We start from the raw sequence: 18,246 nt of genomic DNA, 5'->3' as shown, positions 1-18,246 counted from the left end.
TTTGTTTTATAGAAGCTGCCCAGGCAGGGTGGATGTCTCCCTGGATTTGCTAATCTGTTTTCTTTTTGAAATTACACTATCACCTTTTTGGGTGTTTTTGGCCTCAAAGTAGAAATACATGGTGTTTAAGCCAGGAGCAAGCAAAGATGCATGCGGGGTAAGATCCAGGCCTGGTGTCCACATCCTTCCAGGTGAGCTGGGGCCGGGCTCCCTGAGGTCTGTTGGAACCGGGACAAGCCTCTGGAAACGGTCAGGGAGTTGCAGAAACCCACCGGGCATCGGGTGTCAGGTTTGCTTCGGCCCCAGAGGCAGCCCCGTTCCTTCTCCTGAGGACTCACCCGCCTCCACACCCCTCCTCCTGCTGCTGCTCCAACTGGTCCGGGGCAGGAGGCCACAGACAGAGCCCTCAGGCTCCCTGGGAGCCCACACCTCCCACTCCGTGGGACGCACCCACTGAAGAGTGGTTGAGGGGCAGGCTCTGCTGCTGGCTAACCCCCACCCCGCCCTATCCGGTACCGCCTTGTTACGTAGAAGTTACTCAGACTGACACCCTACCCAGTCCCCCTCGGGCGGTCGTCTGCCCTCTGTCTTCCCACCTCCAGGGCTACAGTGGGCAGCACAGCCATCCCCAGTGTGACAGGGCCCTGGGAGCCTCAGGGCTGCCCCGGCCAGGTTGGTCTGCTCTGGCTACATTCTGGCCAAGCTGCCCCTTCCTGCCGACCTGCATATGTATTGTCACCTTCAGCTCTCAGCACTTCGGCCCCCTTGGGCAGTGAGGAAGGGCCCTGGAGGCGAGGTTGGGAGGAAGGATAGCTAGAACAGGATCCTGTCGGGAACAAGGGTGTGGGCTGCTCTCGCCCGGGGCTGCCTCGCTGAGAGCACCGCAGAGCGGGGGTGTGGGGGTGTCCAACTCTCCAGCCACAAACTGCTTCCTCCTTGTCTGCAGCCTGTGCAGGTTTGGCCTGTGAGTAAACACATTTATCAGCAACCCAAATTGTCATAGTCTCAGTGTTGTGCAAATGCCAGACCCGTGAGCAGAGGAGCCTGCTAGCTTTCCTGCCTGGCCCTGAGGCCCAGAAACCTCTGGTCTTGTGTCCTGGGCTCTGGGAAGCCCTGGGCCTTGAGAAGTGGGGTTTGCAGGTGGTGACAGGAGGAGGGGAGGGAAGCCTCCAGGGCTGTGGGGTTCAGGCTCCCAGACCCCCCCGGCGCCTGCTGGAGACGAGAGCTGTGTTCTGTGGGACTGGGTGGAACTTCCTCAGCGTGGGAGGAGTCTGTTCTGGCCCGAGCTGGTCCTGTCTTTTTAGGAATAAATCCCTGGTAGCTCAGCATCGGCAGGGGCCTTGCTGTGCCTCTGATGTGACCGGCATGCCGCCTTTGCACTTTGCTGTTGAGTAACTTGTACCACAAGGTCAAGGAACGGAAGGGTGATTGCTGGCTGGCCATTGTTCTATAATAACGGGGTCACCTGCATGAGCTCAGGCACAGGCCAGCATCCCCAGCCCTACCTGGGAGCCTCTCAGCAGCCTGGGGGGCCTCGTCCTGTACCACACAGGCAAGCGGACACACCCCCAGGTAGCAGAAGTCACCTGTGGCCCAGTGCCAGCCCCTGCTTTCTTGCGTTTCATGCCATTCACATTAGGGTAAGAATGGCTTTGAGACAAAATGTGACAGCATCACTCAGGCCAGCTTAGATCCTCAGGGTTCCCTGTCCTCCCAGGATAACCTCTGAGGCCCCGGCCTCTTCTTGCCACTGCCCCTTGACCTCTGTCCTCTGCCCTTAGGCCTGTGCAGGTGCCTGACTTGCCCTGCCCCGGTGCCCTCTCTCCAGGCAGGACTCCCTCCAGCCCCTTGCTGGCCCTGCCCTGCCTCTCCCCAGGGAGGCCCTGAGGGCCCCACCACCATGTGATCTGTCGAGCAGCGCCTCGTGTGGTCATCTGAGCTGCCATTCCTGCCACCACCACTGTTCCCACCCCAGGAGGGAAGCCTGGCTGTGAAAGCCCCAGGGAGGGGTCCTGGGTGGACCGTCTGTGGAGCTGTGGGGTCAGCCTGAACCTGCACCCTCGAGGCTGAGCCCACCACGGGGAATGTGGCTACCAAGGGCAAGCACGCTTGGCCGCAGGCCTGGAGAAGCCGGAGCCAAGCCACGGTGGGCTGCTGCAGGCTTTGGTCCACGTCAGCCAGCGTCAGCTGCTGTCTGGGGATCTTAGGCTGGGGATGGCCCCTGCACCTGCCATCACCTGGGCTGGGCCCCCCACCTAGGGCTCCCCCTCCCGACTTGGACACCTGCGGGCCCATGCCTCTCCCACTCCAGTGAGGCCTCAGCCTGGTGGACAGGGCGCAGGCTTGAGGGGGCGGGTGGCAGAGCTTCCCACAGGGCTGAACCTATGCCCATAAAGCCATGACTTGCCCCTGCCTGGGGCTTTCTGTTCCCCAGGAAGTCAGAGCCCCCGTCTCCTGAAACCGCCAGGCGGCCCTCACAAGTCCCTTCCCCTCCAGGACCTGCCTGGCGCCACCTCCTTCCAGCCGCCCGGTCCGCCGAGAGGCCCCCTCTCAGGGCGCTGGCCGGACTTGGGACAGGCTGTGGCTCAGTTTCCTCACCTGTGCAAGGGAGGAGGCTGGATTGTGGGGGGAGGGGAAACGGACCCCGCCCCAGGTGCCGCGCGCCCCGCCCCTCCCACCGGCCGAGGGGCCCATTGGCTGCGGGGCGCCGGGGCGCCGGGGCGGGGCGAGCGGAAAAGAGCCTCCGGCCAGGAGCGCAGTAACTAGACCGTGTCCCGCGGGGCTGTCACCTCCGCCTCCGCGCCCCGACCCGGCCATGCGCGGCCTCGGACTCTGGCTGCTGGGCACGATGATGCTGCCTGGTGAGTGGTTCCAGGGAACCGTCCCGGGCGCGGCGCGGGGCAGGGTGGCTCTCCCTGCAGGGCGTGACGCGGGCCCCGAGCCCCTGGCCTGCCCGCGCCCCGCACCCTGGCCCGGCTTCGGGCTGGTCCCTGGGAGCGGGCCGTCAGGTGCACAGTGGTCTCTGGGTGGAGAGCCCCGGGCCGGGGAGGCTGGGGAGGTCGGAGGGAACCTTCAAAGGTGAACTGTGAGAGGGAAGTCCCGCCTCTGAGCTTGTTAGTGGGGTCGGGGCCAGGCCAAGCAGGACGCTTCACCTGCTGCGCGAGGCGCCCTGGGTTCCTGGGACTCACCTGTGGGGCTACCCACCCCCACTATTTACCCAAGGAGGGAAGGGAGGGCAGCGAAGCTGGGGCCTGGAGTGCAGGGGTGTGGGCTGAGGGCACCCGTCTCCTGCCTGGGGGAGGACATGGGGCTGCTGCCCCTGGATCCCACCCCTGCTCCTGGAGGGACTTGGGCTGGGGTGTGCTGAGGAGCTTCAGGCTGGAGGCCGGGTTGCTTCCCGCCAGTTTCCTGGGCAGATGGGGGCTGGCTGCTCCCCTGCTGCCTCTCCAGGTTGGAGATGTGGTCATGGAGACACGTCCACTATTGTGTTTAACGGGAGCAAAGGGTCTTGGGGTTGGTGGTCTCTGAAACCCTGCCCATTGCGTGCTGGGTCCCTGCCCTCTGCTCTCGGATACCAGGGAGTTTCCAGTTCTTGGGAGGTGAACAGCCTCTGGGAGGCCCTTCCTGCTCCCCAGTTAGATGCGATCAGATGATCGGAAGAATGGAGGAGGAGATGGAAACGGGCAGGTCGGCAGCCCGAGTCCTCCTCCCTGGGGGGAAGGTTCATCCTTGCCCTCGGGCCCCTCCAGAGATCTGAGACAGCCTGGAGGCCTGTGGAGTCGCTGGCACCCGTTGGCACCCACAGGCTCTCTGAGCACTGTGTGTGGGTGCTGCAGGACACAGGCCCAGCGACCATGCCTGGGGATGCTCCTGGGGTCTTTTAGGCACAGAACCCTCACTTGAGTCTTTGTCCCCGAGCTATCTGGTGAGTTCCCCAGGGGAGGGTCAAGCCCAGCAAGGGGCAGAATCTGAGGGCCCAGGAGGCCTCTGGGAAGGAAACTCCCTGCCCCCCGGCCCCTCATGCCTGCTGACCCTCCCTCCCACAGCGATCACCCCCAGCCGGCCCTGGGTCCTCATGGAGCAGTATGAGGTGGTGCTGCCACGGCGTCTGCCGGGACCCCGAGTCCGCCGAGCTCTGCCCTCCCACTTGGTGAGTCTAAGCTGGCCTGGGGAGGGTCCCTGGCTGGCCCCTGAGCCTATTTCTGTGAAAGGAGCTTTAGCTTACGGAAACTGGTGAGAGGCCAGGTGGGCGTCTGGGGCTGCCCTCTACAGCTCTAGCCCCCTGGGGCCCATCTCCGTTCCTCCCTCCAGCACTGCCTGGGGGCTCACAGCCTCCTCGTTCCTTCAGGAACTCTATGGGCCTCTGGAAGGGAGCAGGGGCAGGTTGTGCTGGCCCCGAGCCCCTCCCCAGTTTCACTTGGCAAGGCTGATGAGCCAAATTCCTCTTTGAGAAGTGACGCTGGCTCACCGCAGAGTTGACACACCTTCCTGTGTATGGGGGGGCCTGGTGGGGGTTTCCCAGGGCTGGGAACTGAGAATGGCCCCCCTCCCCGACCGGGGCTGCCCGAGGGTGATTCCTGAAGCCTGAGTGGGTGGGTGTGCACACATGTGCACGGCATGCATTTGTGTGCCTGTTTCCAGGGAGGGCAGTTCCGGCCCCAGCCCTGTCCTTACCTCAGCATCTGGGGAACCTACTACTGACCTGCCTGCTGCCCTGGGCTCATCCAGCCGATGGCACAGCTAAGGCTGTCCCGGGGCTCAGCAGGCTGAGCCCCAGCCTGCACATGGGGGCTGGAGACGCAGTGGTGGAGGAGGAGGCTCTGCAGGCACCACCAGGTCCAGCAGCTGCTGGGAGGGACGGGTCCTGGACGCAGGCAGCTGTCGCTGGAGGGGCCTGTGCGTGCTATCCCCGCCACCCACCTCCTTTGCTGCCTGGCTGAGGCTATGCCTCCCCCACCCTATGCTTTCTCGGGGAAAGGGCATTGTCATTACCCATGCATGGTCAGATGGGGAAACTCAGGCCTGGGAGGACCGAGGAGCATCGTGTCCTTCCTGTCTACCCAAGTGCTGGGCTCTGCCGGTCACCTTCAGCACAGTCCCGCCCCCTACCCTCTACCCTCCAACCCCCATCCGCCACCCCCCACCCTCCACCATCCAACCGCAATCCTCCAACCCCAACCCGCCACCCTCCACCTTCCACCCTCCACCCTCCACCCTCCACCCTCCACCCTCCACCCTCCACCCTCTACCCTGCCTGAGGCTGTGGACCCTCCAGGATGGAGCCTTGACCTGGGGCTGGAGGCCGGCACCCCTTCCTCCCCAGCTGAGCTTCTCTGGCTGCCAGGATTGAGGTGGGCACAGCCCGGGCAGGCTGCTCACCCTGATCCCTTCCCTCCTTGCTCAGGGCCTGCACCCAGAGAAGGTGAGCTATGTCCTTGGGGCCACAGGGCACAACTTCACCCTGCACCTGCGGAAGAACAGGTGAGTGGGTCTCGGGTTGGCCCCCCTGCCTGGGCCTGGCTCCAGCACACTGGTGTCCCTGGCGTCCAGCCTCTGGGCCAGCGTCTCTGCACCAAGGGGGCCGAGGCAGCCACAGCACTTCTTTTCCAGGGACCTGCTGGGCTCCGGCTACACAGAGACCTACACAGCTGCCAATGGCTCCGAGGTGACGGAGCAGCCTCGCGGGCAGGTATGGGTCGGGCGGAGCAGCTGGGCGGACAGGTAGGGGCTGGGCAGCCCTCCCCGAGCCTGTGGGGCCATGGGGGTACAGCCTGTGGACCCCTCTCCTGCTTCCCTGTAGGACCACTGCTTCTACCAGGGCCACGTGGAGGGGTACCCGGACTCAGCCGCCAGCCTCAGCACCTGTGCCGGCCTCAGGTGGGTGCGGTGGAAGAACACCAGGGCTCCTGCTGTTGGAGAGGAAGGCCTAAGCCTGGGGCGGGGGTGGGGAAGGGAGGCAGAGAGGGTGCCTCCCCCTCCCACTCAGGCTTTTGCTGTCTCTCAGGGGGGTCTGCTCAGGGGACCCCAAGCCCAAGAGGCTCACCCTCCTGTACCCTGGGGCCTGAAGTCACCTGCGGGGGGCTGCTGGTGGCAGGGTAGGGGGAGCTATAGGCAGCAAACTGGAGCCTCTGGTCCTTCAGGGCAGGACCAGGCCGCTCTGAAGCCCACGGCACACCCGGCTCCCACTCCCCTCAGGGGTTTCTTCCAGGTGGGCTCAGATCTGCACCTGATCGAGCCCCTGGATGAAGGTGGTGAGAGCGGGCGGCACGCCGTGTACCAGGCCGAGCACCTGCTGCAGACGGCCGGGACCTGCGGGGTCAGCGACGAAAGCCTGGGCAGCCTCCTGGGGCCCCGGATGGCAGCCGTCTTCAGGCCTCGGCCTGGGGTGAGCACCCTTGTCTCCCGTGTTTGGCCGGTCCTGCTGGTGTCCGCTTGCCTGGCCTGTGAGTCCTCCTGGCTCCCCATGCGCTGGGTGCTGCCCATCATCTGCAGCCTGGACCGGGCCTGGCCATGCTCCCCCAGCACTGGGCAGGGGCTGGACAGTGGCCCCGGGTCCCTGAGGGAGGGTCCAGGCCCTGGGGCTGAGAAGTCTGACTGGCTTCTTGTGGCTGTTCCCCAGGACTCTCTGCCATCCCGAGAGACCCGCTACGTGGAGCTGTATGTGGTCGTGGACAATGCAGAGGTGTGCTGGGGGTGGGGAAGGTGGGAGAGCGGCCGGTGGGGGGGGCATGGGGGGTGTGTGGGCTCCAGCCTGAGGGTCTCGTGTCCCCAGTTCCAGATGCTGGGGAGTGAAGCAGCCGTCCGCCATCGGGTGCTGGAGGTAGTGAATCATGTGGACAAGGTGGGCAGCAGTCCTGGCTGCAGAGGTGCTGGAGCCCCTGGCAGGAGGTGGGGGGGTGTTGCCATGGGGTTCATTCCACCTGCTCCAGCTCTGCCCGGCACCTGTGCCTGGCCCCACCTCACAGTGGGACAGGTGCATCCTCCGCCACCCACCCTCCCTGCTGCACCTTCCGCCACCCCGCCTGACCCCCAGGACTCCACCGTCTCTCCAGCTATATCAGAAACTCAACTTCCGTGTGGTCCTGGTGGGCCTGGAGATTTGGAATAGTCAGGACAGGTTCCACGTCAGCCCCGACCCCAATGTCACACTGGAGAACCTCCTGGCCTGGCAGGCGCAGCACGTGACACGGCGGCACCTGCATGACAACGTGCAGCTCATCACGTGAGCTGGCGGAGCGGGCAGGGTGGGGAGGGCTGGGGAGGGAGGGCGGGCGGGTGGGGAGGGCTGGGGTGGAAGGGAGAGCAGGGCTAGGGTGGGAGGGAAGTGGGGAGGGAGCTGCGTCCAGGGCATCTGTGTCACTCCCACTTCCAGGGGTGTCGACTTCACCGGGACCACAGTGGGGTTTGCCAGGGTGTCTGCCATGTGCTCCCACAGCTCAGGGGCTGTGAACCAGGTGAGGGGGCTCCTGCCCGGGTTTGCCAGGCTGAGGCCAGAGCTGGATAGGGGAGGGGAAGCCTCGGTCCAGGTCTCTGGAGCAGGCCACCTCCCCTCAGGCCAGGTTTAATGCCTGATTTTATGTTTTAAGGTGGTGTTGGGGGAACCTGTGCCAAGTCCTGGGCCCTGATGGGGTGAGGGTGGCAGGCGTGGGGAGTTGGCCCCGTGGTTCCTGAGAGCACGGACCCTCCTGCAGGACCACAGCAAGAACCCCGTGGGTGTGGCCTGCACCATGGCCCACGAGATGGGCCACAACCTGGGCATGGACCACGATGAGAACGTCCAGGGGTGCCGCTGCCGGGAACGCTCCCAGGCCGGCCGCTGCATCATGGCGGGCAGCATTGGGTGAGGCGGCTGGGCCCTGCAGAGCTAGGGTATGCTGGAGGTGCCAGGTGGGTGGGGAAGGGGCCGGGCCGCCTCCCGCAATGCTGCCCCGCCTCCCCAGCTCCAGTTTCCCCAGGATGTTCAGTGACTGCAGCCAGGCCTACCTGGAGAGCTTTTTGGAGCGGCCGCAGTCGGCCTGCCTCGCCAACGCCCCTGACCTCAGCCACCTGGTGGGCGGCCCTGTGTGCGGGAACCTGTTTGTGGAGCGTGGGGAGCAGTGCGACTGCGGCCCCCCCGAGGTGCGTCCATGCCCCACACCTGCTCCCGTCAGCATGGGGTGCCACAACTTCTGTCCCTTCAGGTCAGGGTGACCACTGCACAGCCACACGTGGAACTGGGGGCTCCGCTGGTGTCCAGAGCGGTCACAGGGAGGGAGTGGCTGCAGGGTACCCCAGTGGTCAGGGGAGGCGGCCAGGTCCGCCCTGGAGCCCAGCCCGCCCCAGTGCAGCCTGCCAAGGCCTTTGCCGTCACCCCAGGACTGCCAGAACCGCTGCTGCAACTCCACCACCTGCCAGCTGGCTGAGGGGGCCCAGTGTGCGCACGGTACCTGCTGCCAGGAGTGCAGGGTGAGTGCAGCCTCCCACCGGGGACCCCTGGCTGGCAGGTGGGAAGGGACCCTGAGGCGCTAGGGACCAGGCAGCTTGCGTGGACCTGTCCCCATGGTGAGCTGTTCTCTGCTGGGCCAGGTGAAGCCGGCTGCTGAGCCGTGCCGTCCCAAGAAGGACATGTGTGACCTCGAGGAGTTCTGTGACGGCCGGCACCCTGAGTGCCCGGAAGACGCCTTCCAGGAGAACGGCACGCCCTGCTCCGGGGGCTACTGCTACAATGGGACCTGCCCCACACTGGCCCAGCAGTGCCAGGCCTTGTGGGGGCCAGGTGAAGTGGGCACAGAGCTGGCCCGGCAGGGTGGCTGCAGGCCTTGCCAGGGCTAACCCGCTCCTGGTCCCGCAGGTGGGCAGGCTGCCGAGGAGTCCTGCTTCTCCTACGACTTCCTACCAGGCTGCAAGACCAGCCGGTACAGGTGAGCTTCTGAGACCAGATTCCCCTGGGCCCAGGACGTGTGATGTTCCCACAGCGCGGTCAGCCCCAGAAGGGCCTCCGCAAAGGGTCCTGCTCCCATGAGGGTCTGCTCTGGACCCGTGGACCCCAGGCTCAAGCGCACCGTGTTGTGGGAGGGAGGTGGGTCACTGTGGCCCCAGCCTGCTGTGGTTCCTGGGCCCCCCAGCATGTGCCTGGGCAAGCTGGCCCATGACCTGTCCTCCATCCACAGGGCTGACATGTGTGGCGTTCTGCAGTGCAAGGGCGGGCAGCAGCCCCCAGGGCGTGGCATGTGCTTCCAGAACGTTGTGTGCCGAGCCCTCACCACAGAGGATGGCACTGCCTATGAACCAGTGCCCGAGGGCACCCGGTGCGGACCAGAGAAGGTGAGCCCCTGGCTCAGAGGCCGCGCCACCCCCCAGGCATCCCGGGCATGTGCCCCACGTGGGTGCAGATGCGTTTCTGAGCTTGGCAGCTGCCTGAGGCTGTGGGAACAGAGTTCTCTCCGCGCTTCTAGTAGAGACTGAAAGGTTGCCGGGGGGTGGGGGGAGACATGGTTCTCAGTTCATCTGATGGCCATCGCCGGCGGCCACGTGCCCCAGGAGGGCCATTTCCCAGGGGCTCTGGGGGTAGGCAGCCGGCAGATGGGCTGAAGCACAGCCACCTTGGACGTGGTGACCACAGCCCACCCCCAGCTTACCCCATAGTTTCAAGGGACACTGGTGGGGCAGGGGTCCACAGCGGCTGCCTGAGAGATGCCTCCTACCCCCAGGTTTGCTGGAAAGGACGTTGCCAGGACTTACACGTTTACAGATCCAGAAACTGCTCCGCCCAGTGCCACAACCACGGGGTATGTGTGGCCTCTCGGGACGGGGTCCCTGCACAGAGGCTGCCGCTCTGAGGGAGCTGGTGCTGGGGACAGCTCTGGACATAGGAGCCTGAAGCTGGGGGAGCCCGGCGTGTCCTGTCCGTGGGGGTCTCTGTGGAGCCCATGTCGGCTGAGGCCCGGCCTGGGTGGCCTCCATGGATGGAACCTGCATGGTCACTGGGCAATGGGCGGGGGCTACATGGAGGGGCCTTGCCGTCGGCGCACGTGGGCGGGGACCGAGGGGCCCTCGGGGGTGGGGCTGGCCCGGGGCCCTCATGCTGGAGGCGCGGACCCCACGGCCCCTTGGGGTCCACGCCAGGATTGGCCCTGAGCCCAGCCGTCCACGCAGGTGTGCAACCACAAGCAGGAGTGCCACTGCCACGCGGGCTGGGCCCCGCCCCACTGCGCGAAGCTGCTGACTGAGGTGCACGCGGGTAGGCCTCCCTGGCCAGCGTGGGTGGGGCTGGGGTGCAAGCTCAGAGGGCCCCAACAGAGCCCAGGCAGAAGCTGCGGACCCGGGAAGCTGGTGGTGTTCATGGTGCCAGTTTGCTACCACAGGCGTCGGCACACAGGTGTAGGCAGAGCCTGTCTGCCCCCAGGCCGATGTGAGGAGGGGAGAGCCCTGTCCCAGAGGGAGGCAGCGGCCGAGGGCAGGGCACGGCGGTAAGCTGAGACTCTAGTGTTCTCAGCCTGTGTCTTCCAGCCCCTCCTCGGCCCAGGGCCCTGAGGCCACTCAGCATTTCCTCCCTGGCGGCCACTGAGCACGTGGTCGTCCAGAGCATCAGGCCTCAAAGGCACAGCCGTGCCCACAGCACTGTGGCCCAGGGCCACCCTGCCAAGCTCTCCAACCTGTCACTGGTGAGCTGGGAGTGCCGGTGTAAGGTACCGGGTCCTCCCTGAGGGGTCCACAGGGCACGGCCTGGGGGTGCTGAGAAAGACCGTGTTTCTGGGAACCTCCCTGACTCCTGCCTGAGGTCGCGGCCTGCCTGCCTGATGTGGGGCCGTGTGTCCCACAGCGTCCGGGAGCCTCCTCATCTTCGTGGTGGTGGTTGTGGTGCTCCTGGCAATTGTGCTGGTCACCCTGGCAGGCATCATCGTCTACCGCAAAGCCCGGAGCCGCACCCGGAGCAGGTGAGGGTGGCGGGGCTGTGACAGAGGGTGGCAGGGGCTATGATGGAGGATGGCGAGTGCTTCCCGTGCTCAGCTGCCGGAGGAAGGAGCGCCCAGCACGGGCCCGCGGTGGACAGCATGGACACCCAGGCTCCTCTGTGCCCGACATCGTGATGCCCCCGCCCGCTTGGGCTGAGCTTGAAGGCCCTTCCTGGCTCCACTCAGCCGGTGCCGCTCTGGACTCCGCTTTCCCCCGAAGCTGGGGCAGGGCATGGTTTTGGTGGCAAGTTGGGCTTGGGGCAAATCCAGAGAGGCCCAGTGTGGTCCCCCATACCCTGACCCAGCCCCGTGAGCACCCCGCCAGTTTCCTGCTGAGCCCTGCTCTAGGGACCTGGACCCCCACACAGCAGGAGACCCCCACACAGCAGGACACACTGGCCCCACAGCCTCCAAGCATCTCCCGCCCACCTGACTGGGGCCCCCAGGACATGGAGCGGGCGTCCCTGCCTCTTCAGGATCCTCCCCGTCTCCTGGGCCCGTCTGTGTCTCATGGCCACGACCTCTCGCCCTGAAGCCTCTCGGGTCGGCTGGAGCTGGGAGGGACAGACTCGGGTGTGGTGCTGGGGCCCCATGGCCGGACACTGACCACGCATCCTGTGCTTCCTCCCCAGGAACATGGCTCCCAAGACCACCATGGGGCGCTCCAACCCCCTGTTCCACCAGGCTGCCAGCTGCATGCCGGCCAAGGGCGGGGCTCCGGCCCCATCTAGGGGCCCCCAAGAGCCGGTCCCCACCACCTACCCGGGCCAGCCCGCCGGACACCGGGCCTCCTCGGTGGCTCCTAAGAGGCCGCCCCCTGCTGTAAGCACCACCCCTGGCGGGTTCATGAGGCTGAAAGCAGTGCCCAGGCCCCATCCTGTGACCCCAAGTGCAGCCCGAGGCCAGCAGAGCCCTTTCATTAAATTCACGCACAGGCCGTCGGTGGCCCCGAGGCCCAGAGCAGCTGCTGGGAACACTGAGGCTTCGGGAGTGGGCACTTCCCAGACCCCTTTGAGCCATGACAGCATCTGAGCTTGAACTTAAACTTGGGGGCTCCAAGGCCAGGGAAGCTTCCTGGCCTCAACAGAGCCCATCTGAGGACAGTGTCGAGACGCAAATGCTCTCCGGCCCCCAGCTCGGGATCACACAGCTGAGGGGAGGAATGGGGTGGGGCTTCTCATCTGGGGTGGGGCCCTATGGCCGCGCAGACCCCTCCAGCACACACAAGAGGCAGGAACCTTGGATCCTGGAGCTGGGGGTGCTGGAGGGGCACAGGGTGTGGTCCCAGCTCTGACCCAGGCTCTCGGCCCTATCTCCTCCAGCCTCCAGTCACTGTGTCCAGCCCACCCTTCCCAGTTCCTGTCTATACCCGGCAGGCACCAAAGCAGGTGAGCAGTGGTGATTGGGCGGCCAAGCCGTCTGAGGGTGTCCAGGCCTTCCTGATGGGATTGGGGTCTGTGCACTGCACCGGGGGCTAAGGATCCCCAGGTGGCCCCTGCTATACACAGAAGGCTGGTTAGCCCGGCCTCGTGAGGACATCAGACTGAAAGGTAGGTCAGCAAGGCCACAGGAAGGCAGGAGCTCAGTCCTGCCCTGCGTTGGAGCTGGTTTGGGGGTCCTGGCTCCTTCTCCTTCCACTCAGACCTGCTCCACCCACCAAGCCCCTCCCAGAGCTGAAGCTCTGGCAGAGAAGAGGACTCTCTGGGGCCCTGCAGGACAGATGGGTGGGTGGGCTCAGGGCCGGGACACGTTCCGCGCTTCCCTTGGGTTTGGGGGCTTTGGGGGTTTTGAAAAGATCTCTCAAAACCTGAATCACTGGAGCCCTGGCATGCTGAGGGTTAACTCCCAGGCCTCTGTGTCCCCCCAGGGTTGGGGTCCTGTCCCTGTGCCCTGGCTCCCACCTCTGGGCTAACCTTGGAACCCTTTTTGGACCCCGTGGGGGCAGCTCATTGGCCTCAGCCCTGGGAAACCGCTCTGGCAGTGGGTGGAGAAGGGCCCTTGAGCTCCCTTCCTGGGGCCCCTGACTCAGCTAGGGCAGCAGAAAGGGCCAGGCTTTCTCTCTGGGGCCTGGCACGGGGCCCCAGTGGTACCATCAAGGCCCACTTGGCATTGCTGGACATTGTGAGCAACCTCTGTCCTCAGAGAGGGCAGGACGGTGGCGGGCAGTCCGGGGCTGGGGAGGTGCCTGTGTGAAGAGGTCCCACGGTGCATCTCCGGGGACCCCCTCCACAGAGGTTTGTGGTCAGCCCTAGGACTGGGCTGTGCAGGGAAGACCTGGGGCAGGAGAGCCCCTGCCCTCTGGGTAGAGGCTTTTTTTTTGGTTAACATTTAATTTTAAACAAATTTTAGACTTACAGAAAAGTTGCAAAAATAGCCTAGAGAATCCTGCATGCCCTTCGCCCGGCCTGCTCCCGAATGGCCACAGTGTGGGCGCACGGCTGTGGTGCCACATCCCAGGTCAGCTCCCAAATGGCCACAGTGTGGGCGCACGGCTGTGGTGCCACATCCCAGGTCAGCTCCCGTATGGCCACAGTGTGGGCGCACAGCCGAGGCGCCAAGTCACCGGTGCGACCCAGTCGGTACTGCCCGCTCCCTCCGGACGCCCTTCTCCGGCCATGGTCCCCCCAGGCACTCAGCCCCCGGCCCCTCTGCCTTTCCTCAGCTTGCACTTTGGCAGTGTGGCCAGCAGTGTTTTCAGAGTCCCTCAGCCTGGGTTTGTCCCGTCTTTCCTCGTGTGCATGAGGGCCGTGAACTGTTGGTGGGGGCAGCACTGGACATGTCCTTCCCAGGGCACAGCCCAGGCCTGGCCCACATGCAGCTTCCGTCACGGGTGATGTTGACACAGCGCCTAGTTGGAGCAGCGTCCACGGATTTTTCCTTAGAAAGCCCCTGTCTTCTGTTTATAGTGAGCAGATGCCTGGGGGAGATACCTTGAGACTCTTTGAACCTTAAGCTTGGACCCACTAGTTTTGACATCCATTGGTGAATATTGGCTGCAACAGTTGTTCTGTGCTGTTTGCCTAATAGTGATTTTCTCTCTTTTTTTTCTGAGATGGAGTCTCGTTCTGTTGCCCAGGCTGGAGTGCAGTGGCGCAATCTCAGCTCACTGCAAGCTCTACCTCTCAGGTTCACGCCATTCTCCTGCCTCAGCCTCCCAATGTAGCTGAGACTACAGGCACCCACCACCACGCCTGGCTAAATTTTTGTATTTTTTTTTTTTTTAGTAGAGACGGGGTTTCACTGTGTTAGCCAAGATGGTCTTGATCTCTTGACCTCGTCATCTGCCTGCCTTGGCCTCCCAAAGTGCTGGGATTACAGACGTGAGCCACTGTGCCCAGCCCTAATAGTGATTTTCTATTTCTCTCTTTCCTTTTTAACTTTTTATTTGAACTAACTTCAGACTTGTATGTGAGTTGCAGAAATAGTCTAACTTCAGACTTGTATGTGAGTTGCAGAAATAGTCTAACTTCAGACTTGTACGTGAGTTGCAGAAATAGTCCTAGAAGGGGTCTGGACAGGCAAAACGGGGGCCTGGAGGGGGCAGAGAGATTTTTGGCCAAGGAAGTGATGGTCACCAGGCATGGCGGTAGATGGGACAGAGGCTGCAGCAGGAACAGGCGTGGCAGTAGATGGGGCAGAGGCTGCAGCAGGAACAGGCGTGGAGGTAGATGGGGCAGAGGCTGCAGCAGGAACAGGCGTGGAGGTAAATGGGGCAGAGGCTGCAGCAGGAGCTGGGCGTGGCGGTACAGGCGTGGAGGTAGATGGGGCAGAGGCTGCAGCAGGAACAGGCGTGGAGGTAGATGGGGCAGAGGCTGCAGCAGGAACAGGCGTGGAGGTAGATGGGGCAGAGGCTGCAGCAGGAACAGGCGTGGAGGTAGATGGGGCAGAGGCTGCAGCAGGAACAGGCGTGGCGGTAGATGGGGCAGAGGCTGCAGCAGGAACAGGCGTGGCGGTAGATCGGGCAGAGGCTGTAGCAGGAACAGGCATGGAGGTAGATGGGACAGAGGCTGCAGCAGAACAGGCGTGGAGGTAGATGGGGCAGAGGCTGCAGCAGGAGCCGGACGTGGCAGTAGATGGGGCAGAGGCTGCAGCAGGAACAGGCATGGAGGTAGATGGGGCAGAGGCTGCAGCAGGAGCTGGGTGTGGGGGTAGATGGGGCAGAGGCTGCAGCAGGAACAGGTATGGCGGTAGATGGGGCAGAGGCTGCAGCAGGAAACAGGCGTGGAGGTAGATGGGGCAGAGGCTGCAGCAGGAACAGGCGTGGAAGTAGATGGGGCAGAGGCTGCAGCAGGAACAGGCATGGAGGTAGATGGGGCAGAGGCTGCAGCAGGAGCCGGTCGTGGCGGTAAATGGGGCAGAGGCTGCAGCAGGAACGGGCGTGGAGGTAGATGGGGCAGAGGCTGCAGCAGGAACAGGCGTGGAGGTAGATGGGGCAGAGACTGCAGCAGGAGCCGGGCGTGGAGGTAGATGGGGCAGAGGCTGCAGCAGGAACAGGCGTGATAGTAGATGGGGCAGAGGCTGCAGCAGGAGCCGGGCATGGCGGTAAATGGGGCAGAGGCTGCAGCAGGAACAGGCGTGGAGGTAGATGGGGCAGAGGCTGCAGCAGGAACAGGTGTGGCGGTAGATGGGGGAGAGGCTGCAGCAGGAGCTGGGTGTGGGGGTAGATGGGGCAGAGGCTGCAGCAGGAACAGGCATGGCGGTAGATGGGGCAGAGGCTGCAGCAGGAACCAGGCGTGGAGGTAGATGGGGCAGAGGCTGCAGCAGGAACAGGCGTGGCGGTAGATGGGGCAGAGGCTGCAGCAGGAACCAGGCGTGGAGGTAGATGGGGCAGAGGCTGCAGAACTGTGCAGGAGGGAAGTCACTCACTCTTCACTCTCACGGGCCTCCCCTGGCTGCTCAGTAGGGTCCTTTGGAAGCTGCTGAAAACTGCAAATGCTCAGCCCACCCAGGCTCCGTGTGACACAGCCAGGAGTGAGCTCCAAGCTCTGTGTGGTGGACATCCAGCCTCCCTACCCTGGGAAAGCTGAAATGCAAAGAAACACGTGTTTTAGTAGCTAATTATTGGCCTTTGAGCTTCCAAAACCCCACATTCAGGCAATTTGTAGAGCTCTTCAGGCCAGGCACGTTGGCTCATGCCTGTAATCCCAGCACTTTGGGAGGCTGGGGCAGGAGGATCACTTGAGCCCAGGAGTTCAAGACCAGCCTGGGCAACATAGGGAGACCCCGTCTCTATAAAAAATAAAAAATTAGCTGGGTGTGGTGGCTTGTGCCTGTCGTCCCAGCTACTCAGGAGGCTGAGGCGGGAGGATCGCTTGAACCCAGGAAGAGGAAGCTGCAATGAGCCAACATCATGCCACTGCCCTCCAGCCTGGGTGACAGAGGGAGACCCTGAATCAAAAAAAAAAAAAGGAAAGGAAAAAAGCTCTTTGAGGGTAATATGGGGGTTGGTTAGGGGATGTAGAAGGTGTGGCCGGAGCTGGACTGGGCAGGTGGGCCCAGGATGGCATTCTGCCACTGATGGGCTTTATTCTGTGGGCAGTAGCAGCCAGGAGGGTTTTTCTGTAGCGAGCTCAGTGGGGGCGGAGCCTGCAGGCCCCCTGGGGGGCAGAGCGAGGCCTGTGGGGAGCTTCGTTCCCGGTCCAGGGAAGGTGATGTCCAGGCTAGGGCCGGGACTGCCTGGGGGACCCATGTCAGCTGTGTCTGTTTCCTCCCAGGTCATCAAGCCGACGTTCGCGCCCCCAGTGCCCCCAGTCAAACCCGGGGCTGGTGTGGCCAACCCTGGTCCAGCTGAGGTGAGGCCCCAGCACACAGCAGGCGGAGTCCACTGTGCAGCAGACGGCACGGCCTCCCCATGGGGCTGACAGTGGCACTGCCCTGGAGGGTGGGGTTTTTTTCTGATTATCTGTGGATAAACTTGGGTGACTGTCTGAAAGAAAAGGGAAAGGCATCGGCAGTGGGTATACTGTGGCATCTGTGCTGCGATCAGGGGACTTCTCAGCAGACGCTCACCCCGGCTGTCAGTGGTGCCTGACTTTCCCCCAGCAACCGCAGGGAAGAAAGTCTGTCCTCTGTGAGCCGTATATACTGTGACTGCCACACTTGCCATTGTGTGGATGGGCCATGCTGTTGGTGGATGAACCAAGAATCCACATTTTAAGAAATGTTAAAGGACGTAAAATTTAGTTGTACCCTTTATATACCTTTTATAGCAGGTAGTTTTTCAACATCGGTTATCTTTTCCTCCTCCCAGGGTGCTGTTGGCCCAAAGGTTGCCCTGAAGCCCCCCATCCAGAGGAAGCAAGGAGCCGGAGCTCCCACAGCACCCTAGGTGGGGCACCTGTGCCTGTATGGAAATTTGGAGAAGTTGCAGCAGAGAACCCATGCGTTCCAGCATTCCACAGTCCAGCTAGCGCCACTCAGCCCTAGACCCTGACTTTGCAGGCTCAGCTGCTGTTCTGACCTCAGGAATGCGTCTACCTGAGAGGCTCCTGCTGTCCATGCCCTCAGCCACTTCCTTCTCCCTGCCTTGGCCACGCGTAGCCCCAGCTGTCTGCAGGCACCAGGCTGGGATGAGCTGTGTGCCTGTGGGTGCGTGTGTGTGTACGTGTCTCTAGGTGGCCACTGGTCTCCCCCTGTGTTCAGGAGGCCACATACACAGCCCCTTGCAGCCACACCTGCCCCTGCTCTGGGGCCTGCTGAGCTGGCTGCCCTGGGCACCCGGTTCCAGGCAGCGCATACGTGGGGCATCCCCAGAAAGACTCCATCCCAGGACCAGGTTCCCCTGCGTGCTCTTCGAGAGGGTGTCAGTGAGCGGACTGCACCCCAAGCTCCCGACTCCAGGTTCCCTGATCTTGGGGCCTGTTTCCCATGGGATTCAAGAGGGACAGCCCCAGCTTTGTGTGTGTTTAAGCTTAGGAATCGCCTTTATGGAAAGGACTATGTGGGAGAGTCAGCTGTCTTGTCTGGTTTTCTTGAGATCTCAGATGTGTGTTCAGCAGGGCTGAAAGCTTTTATTCTTTAATAATGAGAAATGTATATTTTACTAATAAGTTATTGACCGAGTTCTGTAGATTCTTGTTAGATCAGCGGGGAAGGATGGTGCGTTTCAGTTCACGAGATACAAGGGTCGGCGCTTGGTAAAATGCAGACACGAATAGATGAGGTCAAGCCACCTTCCTTTCTCCCTGGATTTCTCAGGCCCTCCCCCCGTAACTAAGCAGTCCCGCCCCTCCCGCGGGCAGACGATCCGATCCAGAAACCCGCGCCCAAGACGACTTCGCTGCGATGCGCTGAGGAGACCGCGCTAGCCCCG

At 63.2% G+C, this 18,246-nt stretch overlaps 1 protein-coding gene across 5 annotated transcripts; it reads left to right on the top strand.

The window, feature by feature from the left end:
• The first annotated feature begins 107 nt into the window (after positions 1-107).
• On the top strand, positions 108-17,987 carry ADAM8 (ADAM metallopeptidase domain 8). Of its 5 annotated transcripts, none has more exons than XM_054435117.2 (23): positions 108-2,861; positions 4,047-4,150; positions 5,405-5,481; positions 5,611-5,689; positions 5,801-5,877; positions 6,196-6,385; positions 6,620-6,682; positions 6,773-6,841; positions 7,053-7,222; positions 7,373-7,454; positions 7,692-7,840; positions 7,941-8,118; positions 8,356-8,445; positions 8,566-8,755; positions 8,831-8,900; positions 9,150-9,303; positions 9,690-9,767; positions 10,135-10,209; positions 10,802-10,916; positions 11,567-11,756; positions 12,257-12,322; positions 16,649-16,726; positions 17,185-17,987. In XM_054435117.2, exons 1-23 carry the CDS (start codon positions 2,816-2,818, stop codon positions 17,210-17,212), a joined length of 2,418 nt encoding a protein of 805 aa, XP_054291092.1. In that variant the 5' UTR covers positions 108-2,815; the 3' UTR covers positions 17,213-17,987. The 5 variants fall into 5 exon arrangements, with proteins under 5 accessions (XP_054291092.1, XP_054291091.1, XP_063526494.1 ...); XM_054435116.2 differs by having other exon boundaries at positions 10,135-10,219; XM_063670424.1 differs by lacking the exon at positions 108-2,861 and adding an exon at positions 2,899-3,925 and having other exon boundaries at positions 10,135-10,219.
• Positions 17,988-18,246: the final 259 nt, after the last annotated feature.

This window comes from Pongo pygmaeus, chromosome 8 (genome assembly GCF_028885625.2).
Source record: "Pongo pygmaeus isolate AG05252 chromosome 8, NHGRI_mPonPyg2-v2.0_pri, whole genome shotgun sequence".
Lineage (NCBI taxonomy): Eukaryota > Metazoa > Chordata > Mammalia > Primates > Hominidae > Pongo > Pongo pygmaeus.
This window is presented reverse-complemented; position numbering and strand designations above follow the sequence as displayed.

Excerpts from the sequence above, each read along its gene's own strand:
- ADAM8 (XM_054435116.2), top strand. The coding sequence starts at position 2,816 with ATGCGCGGCCTCGGACTCTGGCTGCTGGGCACGATGATGCTGCCTG. Across the intron at positions 8,446-8,565 it reads CCTGCTGCCAGGAGTGCAGG|GTGAAGCCGGCTGCTGAGCC; the intron begins GTGAGTGCAGCC and ends CTGCTGGGCCAG. Across the intron at positions 9,768-10,134 it reads CCCAGTGCCACAACCACGGG|GTGTGCAACCACAAGCAGGA; the intron begins GTATGTGTGGCC and ends CCGTCCACGCAG.